Below are 15,351 nucleotides of genomic sequence, written 5' to 3'. Positions count from 1 at the left end.
CTCCAACCACTCTCTATACTATTTTAACAAATTATATATTTTTCTTAACCTAATTTAATTAATATTTACAAAAAGTAAGTGTTCACACTTACTCAACTTTTGCTTTACAGTGAATGCTATGCTAATGATGCCACTGGTTGGGTGAAAAGGACCAGGATCCTCTCTTGAGCTAAGGATGAAGATCTTCCTCATCAATGAGTGTGGGTCGTTGGATGAAAATCTAACGGCTACAAATAGGGGGTCCCTTTAAACTTTTAATAATTGTAACCGTTGGATTTTCATCCAACTGCCCATATCACTTGATGAGGAGTGATGTGGGGTCCCTTCTCTCTCCAACCCTTGGCCGCCTAAACCCCTTGTCATTCCTATTGAATGATTTAAATTCATTGTGTTTCAACCTCAAATTGGTTTAAATCACAAAATAGTGAAGAACTAGAGTTTTGCATGCATTATGATGTTGAAGTATTGCTTCTATATTATATGATATCTCTTAATTGATTTACAATTATGCTGTTCAATTGTTGCTTCTATATTATGGTAGGATGAGATTTGGATCTTTGATGGTGGGTAGTAGGGGAGGAGGTGTAAGTGGCGTAGCTGGGTGGTTGCCTTTAGGTTTTTAGAGGTAGGGGTGAATGTCGGAGGTGACTTTGATTGGGTTTCTTTTTCTTTCAAACCCATTTTGTATGTCGGATAAACCAAATATTTCGCTTGCTATATTCATTTGAGATGCTCTAAATCTTCTTCACTTATCAGTGAGAGGTTTTAATGTTCGATTCTGACCAAAAAAGAATTTGAACCACATTATTGTTTGTACATTGTGAGACTAAACTCACTCCCTCTCCCTTAATATAGGTACTATCGTTTGTAAAAAAAATAAAAAACCCCGTGCTATGTCCAAAGCCATAATCCAACCCAACTCAAGAAATCGAGCCCAACCCAACAGGAGCCCAAAAGAATAGGGATGCATGTCCAAAGTCCAAACGGTTGCCATCATGAAGGCTTGGTGATCTTCCTACCAAGTCCCTTCATACTCCAATCTGTCTATAAATACCCTGCTCTCTCACCTTCCCCTTCCTCCTCCATTTCAACATCTGTCTTTCTCTCAGCTCACCCCAACACAAACGGAAGGGAGAGAAACAAACAATAACGCCAAAGGAGAGAATCTCTCATCCTCCCAATTTTCTCACCTCCCAAACACCATTTTCCCATAACATTACTGTGTATTATACCTAGAAATGTCTGATGCGTATTGCCCCGACTGCAAGCGCCAGACGGAGGTCGTGTCTGACCACTCGGCCGGCGACACCGTATGCTCCGAGTGCGGCCTAGTGCTGGAATCCCATTCCATCGACGAGACCTCGGAGTGGCGTACCTTCGCCAACGAGTCGGGCGATAACGACCCGGTCCGTGTTGGCGGCCCTACCAACCCCTTGTTGGCCGATGGCGGGCTGTCCACTGTCATAGCCAAGCCTAATGGGGCTTCTGGTGAGTTCTTGTCTTCGTCCTTGGGTCGGTGGCAGAACCGTGGGTCTAATCCGGATCGGGGCTTGATACTGGCCTTCAAAACCATTGCTACCATGTCTGATAGGTATGGGATTGGTTCTGAGATATTGGGAAAATTGGTTTGGTTGCTAAGATATTGGGGAAAATTGATGAGTTTTCGATTGGGAAAAGCAGTTGTTTTCTGGATTAGATTTTGGGTTATGATTGAAGTTGGATCGGAATGATTATGACGAGTTGGTGAAAAAATAAAAACTGAATATTTAGGTTAGCGGAAGGTTAAAGATTTGTAGAAATTAGAGGTAAAACATGAAAATTTAATTTATTTAGGTATACTTTTCATGATTTAGCTGACTGAATTTAGGGTTGATTTTGTTCTTGTTGAACCAAATTGATGCGAAGCTCTCTATTTTCTAAAAAAATTATAAGATATTATGTCGAAATAAGATTTACCTTGTAGATTTTAGTGAGGAGGTTTCTTATAGTGAACTTGTTTCAATGATGGTCATGGTGAATCTGCATCCAAAATATATAGGTTCCTAGTTTACTCATTAGTGAGTGGTTTATGTTATACCTTTTCCTATTTCTAATGCCTGCTTCTTCCCGGTGATGTTGAGATAGTATCAAAAGTTAATACTTTCCTCTTATGCTATTATTAAACTTGTACCAAAGCTGATGTGATAACGTTGTGTTTCAGGTTGGGCCTTGTTGCAACCATCAAGGTATGCTATTTGCGTACTATCAAACATTTTTTTATGGGGACTACCATTAGTTCTAGTACACTCATATGTCTAATATTAGTTCTAGCACAAATTCATGCATAAAATACATGTAAAGTATAAAGAAGCTTTTTCCACTATTTTATTTTGTGATTATTGATATGAGTGAATTCGGTGTTTTACAAAATACTTAAACAAATGCCAGCATAAATTTAGTTATGAATATTTGCTGAAGTATGTCGTTCAAGGCACCAAAACCAAGGCCAACCGGGAAACAAAGTAGACGCGAAGAAGCCTTATATATATGAGTATATATATAAGAATAATTGAATGCTCTTTTCTTTTCTGATTTATATTTTCGAATCTAACAAAAAACACGATAAAAAATGCCCACTAGAAACTAGAAATATTGAAAAGAGAACGAGAGAGCACGTAGTTATTAATTCATATGTTGATATATGTTCATTCGCTCTGCTCGCGGAGTGGTATACCGAAAAAAAGAAAAGTGTTCTCGGATTTGAAGGTATTCATTGACGAATGGTGGAAATTGATTCTGGAAAAATTCCAAGTAGCAGGAAGTCTGAGTGGCTTCGACATATGCAAAAGCACCATTATCTTAATTTTCTCTATAGTATCAATAATAATTTGATTTGCAAAACAGTGATGACTAATCCTGAACCTATTTAATATTTTAGAAGTTCGACATAATGCTTTATGATGGAGAATCATTTGTTACAAGCGTTTCTATTATGTCTTTTCTTATTTGGTTCAACTGTAATGGACCATTGTTCTCTAAGTTGAAACTTGAAACCAAGTCTTTTTATTTGTGACCAAGCCTTGAATGGAAGGGTTGTTATAGGCCATTGGCTAGTGGTAGGATGAAATAATGGACAAGCAGTAGAACCCTTTTAATTGGTTTGGTGTTTTGTGGTTTATGGATACTGGGTTTATCCTTTTTGGTGCTGATTGATGAATCTTAATTTTGTTTGCTTGTTGGAGTACAAAGATGTTCCATCTAGCTTTGATGTAGTACATTTGGTTGAAGAGAAATGGTAGGCTTTCTTGGTAAGGATAAAATTCAAGTGGGAAGGGTTCTCGAGACTTGATTCCAGAGTTTTTTTTATTTTTTATTTTTTTGGGGTGTGTGGTAAGTGTATTAGCAAGCGAGCGAGCAAAGTAAGGATAAAATTCAAGTGGGAAGAGTTCTCGAGACTTGATTCCAGAGTTTTTTTTTTTTTTTTTTTTTTTGGTGTGTGTAAGTGTATTCGCAAGTGTATTTTCTTCACATCACAGCCAAACTTGTTTAACAATAACAAGTTGTGAATTCAAAATGTTTGTGCTAATTTTTATCAAGTTGGTTGTTGGCCAAAACTTTAGGAAAAACCTTTAAAATTTGATTTTTTTTTTTTTTTTTTTTGTTAGAAGGAGTGTAGAAGGTTATGAACTTATTATTGCACCTTCGGTGGAATGTCTGTTCATTGATGATGCATTATTTTATTTTATTTACATTGATAAAGTTCTTCTGTGAGCTTCTTGAAAATTGATAAAAGGGACCTGAGGACCTTAAGATTCCCAGCCTGATGTTTCAACTGGATAAATCTTTCCGTTTGCATGATATTTAAAGTTTTTAGTACAAGTTAATATGGTTATTATGGTGTTAAAGAAAAGAAACAGACATCATCTAATTATATATGTGCCTGGTCCATTTCTGACTAAAACAGGACTAACGAGATATATAATTGCTTTAGTGTATTTTTCTGGCTTGTTTATAATGTACTTCAGTGTATTTTATAAGATTTTTGGTTTATTTCTTTTCTCGCATAACTATTTTTCTCTTAATATTTGGGCATGCATTGGATTAGAGCATTATATCTAATGGTGCTTTTATGATTGGTTTACAGGATCGGGCTAATGAGATATATAAAAGGGTGGAAGATCAGAAATCTAGTAGAGGAAGAAATCAGGATGCACTATTGGCTGCTTGCCTGTACATTGCTTGTCGACAAGAAGATAAGCCACGCACTGTAAAGGGTACTGCTTATGACTTTTTTGTTTTAACATCTAAATGCTTCCTGAATTATCTTTTGCCTTTGTGTATGAGTTTCCTTGAATCTGTGGATTTCACATAGAAATTTGCTCCGTCGCCAATGGAGCCACAAAGAAGGAAATTGGCCGAGCAAAAGAATACATAGTGAAACAACTGGGATTAGAGAAGGGTCAGTCAGTGGAGATGGGAACAATACATGCTGGGGACTTTATGGTGAGAAGCTTTTCATTATCTTTTTAATTCTGATTTGACGCAAATAATCATTAACTTTCGTTGAGCTAGGCAACAAATCATACTTAATACGTTTTCCTAGTTTGTTGTTGCCACTGACATAATATCTACTTAATTGCAGAGGCGATTCTGTTCCAATCTTGGTATGACTAATCAAGCAGTCAAAGCTGCCCAAGAAGCCGTGACAAAGTCAGAAGAATTCGATATAAGGTGGTTCCTTTTTTAATGCATTATGAACAAGAAGGGTATTATTGATGAATGCATATTTGGATGACTGAAAATGTTCCTTTCTTAATGTGTGTGTTATCAACATAGTAAAACACTTTCATTTTACAGCAAATATCAGTTTCCCCTATGAACTTCCCAAAGTGACTTATAAGGACTATAAAACCAGTAGAAAGCTAGTTTAAAGAGCCAAATCGATAAAAATTATCTCCAAGAGACTCTATAATAGCAAAGTGAACAGTCGTTCTTTAAGTTTCTAGTCACTTTTCAATTGCTAAATGGTAAAAATTAATAAAACTCAAAGGTGGACCTGTGAACCGAGGAAAAAAGGAAGACATATAAGATGGTTCTAGAAAATGAGTGGGTTGGGTTTTTTCTTTTTGAAATGATTAATAATAAAAAATTAAAAGTTTATTAAAATAGAGAGTGTTGTTGAAGATCAAAATTTAAAGAGACTAGCTAAAGTAGCTTTTCCACACTGTTCACTTGCTATAGAAGCAACAGTTAAAGAAAACTGTTGAGATGCTCTTAGGGCATGTTTTGTTTGAAATTGGCAATATGTTACAAGGTTTTATACTGATAGCATTAAAGTTTCTAATAAATCGAGTTTCTTTTTCTTTTCTATCGGTACAATGGTTACAGTTGAGCCCAAAGAAATTATTAGAACAATGGTATTGTTTGTTCGTTTCCCAGCATTTCTGTTTTGGATAGTGATGAGAAGTTGGATGGAATAACAAAAATTTATCAAGTGATTTCTTGTTGCAAATGAAATCCATTGGTCTCATAATATTCCCCCTTCGTATGTAAGGCGTGAAGATTCTTTATTTTAAGATTGGTGCGATGAGTTATGCCAAGCTGCACTAGTGGCTTCTAATGATGGTGGTTTCTTTTTGTGTCTAAATTTCAGGAGGAGCCCTATATCGATAGCAGCAGCAGTTATTTATATTATCACCCAACTTTCAGACGACAAGAAGCCTCTCAAAGGTTCAATATCCTCTCCCTCTTTAGAAACAAGGGAATTAGCGTTTGAAAATTGCGGTTGAAAGCTTGTTAATTGGGTTTGCTATAGAGATCCAATCTCGTTGGATTTAATGTTATTCATTTCTAAATCATTTTTTTCCTTGCTACTATTTTATAGCATCTCTTGTAATTTAGAGCTCGTTTGGAAAGTGCTTTTAAAATGGTTGAAAGCGCTTTTGGTGAAAATGATTTTGGAACTAATCCTTAGTAAAAATGCAAGTAAATCTTGGAAACTTTGCTTTCTGGAAGAAGCTCATAACTAGTGCTTCTTGCAGAAAGCAGTTCAAGTGCTTTTGGAACGCAAAAAATTCTCTCTAAAAGTGATTTCAGTTATTTTAAAAGCAGTTCCAAACGAGCAATTAATTCATTCTTAATAAGCGCTGACGTATGCAATGGCCAATGTGAGTGCAGATATCTCCGTTGCTACTGGAGTAGCAGAAGGAACAATCAGAAACTCTTATAAAGACCTTCATCCCCATGTGTCAAAGATTATACCTGGCTGGTACGCAACGGAGGATGCTCTCAAGAACCTTTGCAGCCCTTGAAATGTAGGCGAAGCGGATTAATTAAGAACACAGAGAAAGTTGAATTGAATTGGAGAGGTCTTTTTTTTCTTCCCTGGCGTTGTATTTAACTATCGGATGTATGAACGATACAGAAGGCTTAAATTGTTATATAGAATTCCTTTTCATAGGAAATTATATATTCAATCGACTCAACTGAAATATATGCTTAAATTAGCAGAATGTTTTCGAGTTTTGAACTAGCAGAATGTTTCACCTCCGGAGTCTGGAGTACCATGACTGCAAGTGTGATCGTTTTAAATTGGGAGCTTTAACGAAGAAGGTTTTTCCAAATTTTTTCTTAACCAATAACACCTTTATTTAGTGGAAATGACAAAAATTACGTACATCAAGTTTGGAAGTTCGGTAAAAAAAATCGGAAAATACGTCAACATGTGGGACTTCTATGAGAAGAAGAGGGCGTCGATACGAACTCGTACCCTCTATTCATTACAGTATGAAAGTCCTAAGAAGAATATAAGATTGGAAAGAATGATACGAGGGGGAAGAAAACAAGATGGGAAAAGAAAAAAACGGGGCTAAAACTGAGGTACAAAATCGAAACTCGGTCAATTATTTTGATAGGACCAATCTGTTGGGCTAGTTTGATGTTGGATTTTGTCCTATCATTAAATAAAATTGTTAACGGATTCTTAATTAAAATTCAAAGTTTTGAAGTCTTTTCTATTAGTTTTTCTTTTTAAATTATGTGTCTCTAATGGTTCATTCCAACGAAACTTGGTCAATTATTTTGGTTGGACCAATCTATTGAGCTGGTTTGATGTTGAATTTTGTCCTATTATTAAATAAAGTTATTAAGGTACTCTTGGTTAAAATTCAAAGTTATGAAGTTCTTTCTATTTTTTTTTTTTTTTAACAATCAATATAATTTACACTAAGGGTAGGGGTGGGCTTAGCCTCACAATAGGTTAGCAATAATGTGATTCAAATTCGTCTTTGGCGAGAAATGAACCTAAAACCTCTCACTTACCGATGAAGAGTGAAGAAAAATATCACTAGACCGTAGTATTAAGTGGCAAAAGTTTACATTCAACAACAGGATTATAAGAATTCTTTACCAGTGAACGTAGGACTAGCGAACGACCGGATCCATGGCGTCACTGGGGTCGGCAAAATCGTGGAGGTACCTCTGTGAGCCAAGGATCTATAGATAAGAATTCTTTACTGACCTGAATAGATATATCAAAACACAAGAAGCATTTGAAAGCACAGTGACTCTATTTGTGCACTTTTATAAACAACCATCTTTTCTGTACAAAATGTTATCAAGAATCCATGTCTTGAACTTATTCAGCAAAACTAAGTACCATGCAGAACAAGTAACGTACACACGCTCAACGATCTCAGCTCATCAGCAGACAACAAAGTTTTCAAATATAATTTATCTGCTTTTCTATATATTCTACACCTTACATAGCACAAACCTGCGAAACGAGTAAAAGCCCAGTTGTCAAGGCTACATCAACTGTTCATGCCCCTTTTTCCTGCTCTTGTGGCAAAGTAATGCATGGGTGAACCCTTTGGAACCAGTAGAGCAAAATTAAATGCATCATCATTCTTCGGGCTGAAATAAAGCGAAACTTGAACTAGTCTCGGTCTTTGTAATCTGCATTGCAATATACAAAATCTTTATAAGGTGAACTTGCACAAGGAAATATAATTATGGGAACAGCTCACCATTACACCTTAGGGCCCTTGATCTAAGACTGAACACCTTGGATGAAGGGAAGGGGGAAATTTAATAGATGTTTCCATATTGTGAAGATTAACTGGTTTATCCATCCCATGCCCTAACGAAAAACAAAAATGACATCCCATGACAAGGAGTGATGGTTTATTATTTCATTGGTAATGGTTTTGTGATTAACATGTTATTTATGAGAGCTAAGTGATGATTTATTATTTCTCTTGGGAACACAAACAGAAAACAAAAGGAGAGATTCTCAAAGAGAAATACCAACCTCAGTAGGACGAGAAATTCCAGAAGGAAGAACAGGAGCAAGAGACGTCCAGAGAATGGGGTCTACCAAGGGATCGATGGCACTGTAGCTGGTCAGAAGTGGTGCAGACAAGAAGGGAGCCAATGGGAACACATCTCTTTGGTGAGATGGTCCACCACTCATTCCTAATGCAGAACTAAGTCCCTCATCATGACTTGTGGATTTCTCAACTGCTTTGCCATAGTCCATCTTGTGGATGGTATTTTTGTTTTCATTCTCATCATTATCTGCATCTTTTTCCTCCTTTTGTGATGCTTTCTCTTGCAAGTTCTTATATGCCGCTGACCTTGAAAGGATGCTCATGGCTGAGACTCTGGTACCTTTATGCTTTTTACTTACATGGGAGATGCCCAAACGGGGCATCTGGTATGGTTCAGTAGGCTGGATTTCCCATTCCAATGTTTTAAGTTCAGCTCCAATATCTCCAACACAACCGTGTTTTGTTTCTTCTGACGATTTCATGCTAGTTTCAGCTTGACGAGATCTGTTGGGTCCCCACCACTTGATGTAACTTGTTAGGTCAATCTTTCTTTCAATGCAAAAAGCTCCCAAAAGTTCACTTTCTGTTGCTGGATCAACGCCTGTACCTTCAGGTCGTATAAGACAGGAATGGCACTGATTCAGGTAGTAATCCAGATGAAAGGAATATAATAAATTCAAAATCCTGCAGCTGCAACTTTGTTTGCCGAAGAATCAGTTCGAGGGACTGATTTTTCAGAGCCCTCTTATCCAAAACATTGCTTCAGTTCAGCGTCTTTTGAGGACTTACCATAATGTAAGCTATTGAAGTACTCAGATCCACCCATACGACCCAGTGACGGCTCCCAACGACTGTTAAGTGTACAACAAGAAAAAAAAGTTCAGAACAGAATGAAGAAATTACAGACATTGCACAGAATTTGGAGATATTTTATGCCTCTACTAGCTGAGAGTCAACAAACAACAACAACAAAACATTTTCCCACTAAGTGGGGTTAGGTGTATGAATCCTAGAACGCCATTGCACTCGGTTCTGTGCCACACCTAGCTGAGAGTCAACATCACAAAAAATTGGTACTGTAGTGATGGAATGCACAGCAATGGCCAAGTTTTCCACGGTTTTGTTTGGTTCAAAAGGGGGATTGTAAACGTTAAAAGCCAGCTAAGAACAGTATATAGAAGAAAATACAGATAACATAATATTATTTATAACTCTGGTGGAATTGAATTATATACAACAAGATTTTTACTTCTGTCCAGAACACAGTTTGGGACGGTTGAGACCTAAAAAGCAAAAGAAAATAACTCTACTGGCATAACAAACAAAGATCAATCTCAAAAAGTTATAAATGAGAATCCTTAAGGAATAACATAATGTGCCAAGAAGTCCTATGAGAAACGAACTACATACATTGCCTACAAGCAACAGTTAAAGGTAAAGCATACCTGGAAAGCCCACGGTACTTAGAAAGTCCTCTTGAGAAACCACTGCTTTTCCTGCAAGAGTAGAATAACTATGAGACGTGCACATTAATTAATATCCAAATATGTACTTAAAATCGATATACACACCTCCGAAGAGAAGCAAGGTATTCCTCCCTTGACAGATTCTGCATCTCTTCAAGATCCCTTGTGTAATCAGTAACCTGCAATAATTGAAGGAAGAGATAACTTGAACAAATGCTAACCCAATTACCAAAAAGGGAAGAAATTTCAGATGAAGTAAAAACAATGAAATGAAATCAGCAAATCAATGACAATAATCTCACAGGAAAATTGATGAGAGTGCCAGGACCCCAATATTTCAAGGCAGCAAGATCATAAGCTCTAGCTGCAGCCTCTTCATCGTCATAGGCCCCTGTAAATTCCGTATGCTACTTAAGGATTAATAATTAAACCGATAGCTTCACGAGAAATTTCCAATTTCTTAAGTAATTTATGAAAAACTGGCCCCCAACTTACCCAAGTAAACTGGAATACATATCGAAACGTCATGCGCCAACATTTGCATGCACAATCCAAGAAATCAAATGCTTGTCAGAAATTACACATGTATACAATATTTATACACAAACCAAAATACGAGATATATACTACATATACATATATATATTTTAGAGGGAGAAAAGAAAGAAGAGAGACCTTGCTTTCCCTTCTTATTCTGGTTCTGATTCCAAGTACTTTTATCCCAAAGATGAGCCTCATACCGACCTGTCCACCTATGCCTACATTTCCACACCCAAATTCCCAATCAAATCAAATCAAAATTCCTCCTTTTTTTTTTCTTTTTCTCAGCAACCAAACAGAAAGAGAAAGAGGAGAGGAGCTTAATTACCGAGTGACTCCACGGTAAATGGAGCTGCGTTTTCCAGCAGCACACGGAGGCATCTTGCTGATGCGCTCTTTCGCCGTACATCCTCTCTCTTTCTTCGATTTCTTTACCCCTCTGTACACCATTAGCTGATCGCTCGCCATCACCGCCTCCGACGGCTCTGCACCCCCACCGCCACTGCCGCCACCGCTTTCGGTCTTCGGACCGGGATCCGAGGACGACGACGCCATGATTGAAGACTCCAATTGAACCCAAACTAAAACCCTAGAGAGAGAAATGGAGAGAGAGAAAGAGGGAGATGAGAGACTGAGTGTGAGGGAGTTGTTTGGGTTTTGTTTGTGTTGTTTCAGTGAATCACTGTGGAGGGGAACAGCTACAGTGAGAGAAGATGAAGGGGAGTTGAAATTACGAACGTACCCCTGTTTTGTTTTCGCGATGGCGATCGTGATGATTTGGCAAGTTCAGATTGACAAAAGTTGTAACGGCTAGGATGAGAAGCAGGGTAGCTACGTAATTTAGGATACTTTTCAAAGTGCATACTGCGTGGTAGTGGCGTAACTGCGAATGCCACGTGGTCCGCTCTGTACTTTTTTTTTTTGTTTGGAAGACCCGCTGTACTTTTTATAGTTTGAAATACAGGAGGTGCGACCGCACTTAAACGACAGTGACATCCTAAATTCCCTCTTCGTACACCTCATTGCTTAAAAATTCATCTTCAACCGATGACCGAGTTATAATTTTGTAGAGCCTATTAGGCCATTATTTTGCCAAAATGACATCAGACTGGCCAAATATAGTCCCCACTCTTAGCCCTTTTTTGATGCTCAGCTCCTCAGTTACAATAATTGATTCAAATTCAACGGCTAGTTTTGAAAGAATTCAAGGTAGTTTAATAAAATTAACCAATAAATTTAAAGTATAAACTTAAAACTAATAAATTATTGAGGAAATATGTTTAATCCATTCGGTTAGAGATGATATATAAGTATAACATGACAATGTTCATTTAAAAATAATTTTTTATATAGCTCTAATTCTAGACGGGGCTATATCTAGCCATTTCGGTTGGAGATGGCCTATCCAATTAAAATGGCTATGAGTCTAATTTTTTGTTTGGTGGTGTTAAATGTGTCTTGGACAAGATAGATTATGATAGGTTATATTCCGAAATAAAGTGGGTTATGTAACCCAACCTCACACACAGGGTACAAGTGAAAGAGCGTGTGGGTTGTAACAGAGAAGCATACACATGAAGAAAAAAAAGAGAGCTCTAAAGTGTCAGTTGAGGAAGTCTGAAAGTGTTGAATAGTGTAAATAAAGTTGTAAACATCGTTGTAATTATGTCTAATAGAGTTATAAACTTGTGACTTCTGTCCAATCTCCTGTGTTCCAAAGCTAATGTTGATGTTCCCTTCAGCTCATTCGCATCGGAGTTGGAATTTTGTTGTTAGATCAGTTTGAACAATTTCTTTCAGCCGCATTGGCTAAAGCTGCATTTCATCTCTTGCGTTAGCAGCACAAATTGTGTGGAATCAATCAAAATGTGAAATATATGGCAAACTAATTAAACAAACAAAAAACATGAAAAACGAATAGGTCCTTTCTCCTTACATACTTATTTGATACGTGTATTATCATCTTCTTCACCTAGTCTCCTAATACGGTCTCACCAGATATCAAGTTTACGCGTTCTATCATATTATTGTTTTACTACAAGAGTGCACCACATTCTCATAATTAACAAGCACTGCCCACGAAATGCCTTAACAGATCAAATTACTAATCGATGTTCTAAATTCTATTTAAAACTACACAAATCTTGTGTATTTATGAATAGTAAGTAACTGGAGGTGTTAGACTACTGATAGAAACCATTACCTACAGCTACTGGTTCACAGCAATTTAGCATTAGTAGAATATAAAGAATTAATCAAATAGAAAAGCAGTACCTCCTTCCTAATGGAATCACTTTGAGGCAGTTAGCAGCTACACATTGTGAGGTAGTTGGCAACGCAGCATCCAGTTACCACCATATATGCAATACTACCAACCATTACTCCAGATGTTAATTTCCCTATCACCCCGACAGTGTCCAGAGACTTGCCAGATTTTTTCCCCTGCATTCTATGATTAGCTGAAGTAATTGATCTGAAGCTCCATTACGTAGAAAGCGATCAGAAAGTGCAAGAGCAAGATGAACATACTATCAGTGACTGGAAACAGTAATGTTACCTTAAATTTCAGTACGACGACCATACTATCCCAAAACCAAACAAAAGATGAACAGAATAGCCTCCCATAACACCCCTTCCCACCAAAGAAAAAAAAGGGAAATTGCTGTTAATATGCTCCCCAAAAGCAGATAATTCATGCATGAGAACATAAAGGTATTTGAAAAGTCGTCTTTTCAGTCCCTTTCTTCTTTAGAACCAGAACTCGCCATACTATCATGCTCTTTTTCTACTGGAAGATCTCTGAGTATGAAGTCATTCCATTTGAAATTGATTAAGAAATGCCAGTTCCAGCTCAGAATTCAAAGTAAATAGGCCAACATGTATTGCAAAAATACATCTTTACACAGCTAGATAAGAAGATAAACTAGAAGTCAACTAAAGGTACTCCCTTAAACACATGCTTCGACGGCCACAAGTGAACTAAGATGTTGTAATATACAATAATTCATCAGAAACCGAAATATGCAAACTACGAAAATCAAGAATTTTGTAGCTTTCAAGTAAAGAAAGTCTAAGCCAAACAGATCATTACACATAATCAAGAACAAATCATGTGTATTGCTTTTTCTCCAACATTTTATTAAAACCAAAGGGAATTAGAAAACAGGATGAACAAGATATCCGCCAGGAACACAACAACAAAGACAAAGTTAAACCAAACAGGATGTTAGACATACAGACATTCATCATAACAAATAATTGGTAACTGAAAACCATGTACGTAAATTGCGAGTATTGCAATTTCAACTACTTTTTGTAAAAGGGATTTACAAAGTAAGTACATATATCGACACTAATCCTAACAAATACAGAATCAAAGAATACTAAAGAATTAATGAATCATAACTAGAATCACAAAATTTTATTTGACAAAGCAGCATCAAAATCGGGTCGCTCATTGCACATGGAGTTTATATCGGCAGTTGGGACACGTCTTCTTATCCATGTTGAACCAGCGAAGGATGCAAGATGGGTGATAGACATGAGAGCACGGCATCCGAATGAGCTCACTCGCGGTTCCATCAGACAATTCTTCCAAACACACACTGCAAGAACCCAGGTCGCCGTCACCCCTTTCGAAATATCTCTCTGCCCCCAATTTATCAACCACAAAGTCCAACGAAATTGACGACGAAGTTGAACCGCCATCACTACTACCAATCGAAAGCAAAGCCATTGAGTCAGACATATCATCAAACAGTTGGTCGACATATTCAATGGTCAGGATTTTAACCGTAGCCACCATAACAAAGCCCATGGAGCCATTAGGGTTTGCAAATTTCCGAGCCATGGATTTGATCCAGGGGGCTAATGCTTCGTAGATGGCAGGATCAAGGTTGAGGGAAGAGGAGAGAGATCGTAAGTGAGCGCGCAACTCGGGGAGTAAGAGTTGGCGGGGAGCGAAACGGAGTGTAGCATATCGATCAGGACCCAGTGGAAATTCATCAAGAATAAAGGCGTGGAAGCGTTTCTGAAAAATCTGGTATTGATGGAGAGAAAGCTCGCCGACAAATTGGGACTTAGAGTCCGCCGGAGATTGGAAACCCTGCAGCGTCACATGGACCCAGTAGTCGGAAGATCGGAAAGAGAACGACGAACGCTGAAACTCCATTGATCGATTAGAGATTTGAGATCAGACGACCAGAGGTTTGAAAAATTGAAACTTGAAATTCGTTGAGTGGGAGAGCGAGAGAGAGAGAGAGAAATGAGAGATTTGAGATCGCTGGAGAAGAAGGAAGAAATAAGGGCGGGTGAGACAGACAGAGACTCCGCATATTAGTTTTATAGCCGTTAGCTTCTGGGTTTTTCAGGTCGGTTTGGGCAAGTCGGTTTGGGCGTACATTTGGCGCTGATTTTTGAATTTTGTGGGGATTTTTTTATTTTTTAAATCCCCTTTTTTGGAATAATATTTTTAAAGGTAATGCTAGGAGACCAATTTTTTAAATTAAATTTGTAAAGCAAATGGTGTGATGGTTGATTATTGGATTATTACATAAATGTTGATTAACGTACTTATTTCTTATTTGTTACACATCATTTGATTTGAAAATTTTAGTTTAAAAATTTAATCTTCATAGCATTATCCCTTCTCTAATGGCCATTCTAGTCCTTTACTTCTATTTAAGGCGAATAATTCTAGGGCTCATTATGGTCTTCTAGACTTCAAAAAGTAACCTAATTTTGAGAGTTTTTAGTTGTTGACTATTGAATCTTTACATAATTTCTTTGTTTTGTTGTTATCGAATACGTTGATGGCTGCACATGGCCTTTTTGCAGTGGCAAAAAGAAATATAAAAGGATGTAAGGCTAACAAATTATGCGCACGGGTGTGGATTCCCACCAACTTTGGGACCGAGCAAGGCGCTCGGTACACGTTGTCCCAAGAAAACATGCAAGTGTACCTGAACGGATGTCATTGTGTCACCATGTATCGACTAAAGGGTGGAGAAATAGCTAGCAAATCATACTTACGTATT

The 15,351-nt window shown here is 37.5% G+C and overlaps 2 protein-coding genes across 3 annotated transcripts; one reads left to right on the top strand and one right to left on the bottom strand.

Moving 5' to 3' along the window:
* Positions 1–1,026: 1,026 nt before the first annotated feature.
* On the top strand, positions 1,027–6,450 carry LOC103449759 (transcription initiation factor IIB-2). Its single transcript, XM_008389084.4, has 7 exons — positions 1,027–1,591; positions 2,201–2,225; positions 4,124–4,253; positions 4,352–4,482; positions 4,622–4,710; positions 5,633–5,709; positions 6,157–6,450. The coding sequence occupies exons 1-7, from the start codon at positions 1,239–1,241 to the stop codon at positions 6,288–6,290; spliced, it is 939 nt and encodes a 312-aa protein (XP_008387306.1). The 5' UTR covers positions 1,027–1,238; the 3' UTR covers positions 6,291–6,450.
* Positions 6,451–7,528: 1,078 nt separating this feature from the next.
* On the bottom strand, positions 7,529–11,001 carry LOC103449758 (AP2-like ethylene-responsive transcription factor At2g41710). 2 transcript variants are annotated; one of them, XM_029090539.2, is made up of 9 exons: positions 10,644–10,988; positions 10,451–10,533; positions 10,271–10,279; positions 10,078–10,166; positions 9,881–9,954; positions 9,755–9,805; positions 9,099–9,160; positions 8,291–8,916; positions 7,529–7,935 (listed from the first exon to the last, which is right to left on the bottom strand). In XM_029090539.2, the coding sequence occupies exons 1-9, from the start codon at positions 10,868–10,870 to the stop codon at positions 7,882–7,884; spliced, it is 1,275 nt and encodes a 424-aa protein (XP_028946372.1). In that variant the 5' UTR covers positions 10,871–10,988; the 3' UTR covers positions 7,529–7,881. The 2 variants fall into 2 exon arrangements, with proteins under 2 accessions (XP_028946372.1, XP_070666146.1); XM_070810045.1 differs by lacking the exon at positions 10,271–10,279 and having other exon boundaries at positions 10,078–10,182; positions 10,644–11,001.
* Positions 11,002–15,351: the final 4,350 nt, after the last annotated feature.

The sequence above is a fragment of the Malus domestica genome, chromosome 12 (assembly GCF_042453785.1).
Source record: "Malus domestica chromosome 12, GDT2T_hap1".
NCBI lineage: Eukaryota > Viridiplantae > Streptophyta > Magnoliopsida > Rosales > Rosaceae > Malus > Malus domestica.
This window is presented reverse-complemented; position numbering and strand designations above follow the sequence as displayed.

What these genes read in the sequence shown, in the direction of transcription:
- LOC103449759 (XM_008389084.4), top strand. Translation starts at nt 1,239, where the DNA reads ATGTCTGATGCGTATTGCCCCGACTGCAAGCGCCAGACGGAGGTCGTG. An exon ending in TACATGCTGGGGACTTTATG is followed by an intron (nt 4,483 to 4,621) that starts GTGAGAAGCTTT and finishes ACTTAATTGCAG; the next exon opens with AGGCGATTCTGTTCCAATCT. An exon ending in CGACAAGAAGCCTCTCAAAG is followed by an intron (nt 5,710 to 6,156) that starts GTTCAATATCCT and finishes ATGTGAGTGCAG; the next exon opens with ATATCTCCGTTGCTACTGGA.
- LOC103449758 (XM_029090539.2), bottom strand. Translation starts at nt 10,870, where the DNA reads ATGGCGTCGTCGTCCTCGGATCCCGGTCCGAAGACCGAAAGCGGTGGC. An exon ending in GCACTCTCATCAATTTTCCT is followed by an intron (nt 9,955 to 10,077) that starts GTGAGATTATTG and finishes CAATTATTGCAG; the next exon opens with GTTACTGATTACACAAGGGA. An exon ending in AAGTACCGTGGGCTTTCCAG is followed by an intron (nt 9,161 to 9,754) that starts GTATGCTTTACC and finishes TACACTTAACAG; the next exon opens with TCGTTGGGAGCCGTCACTGG.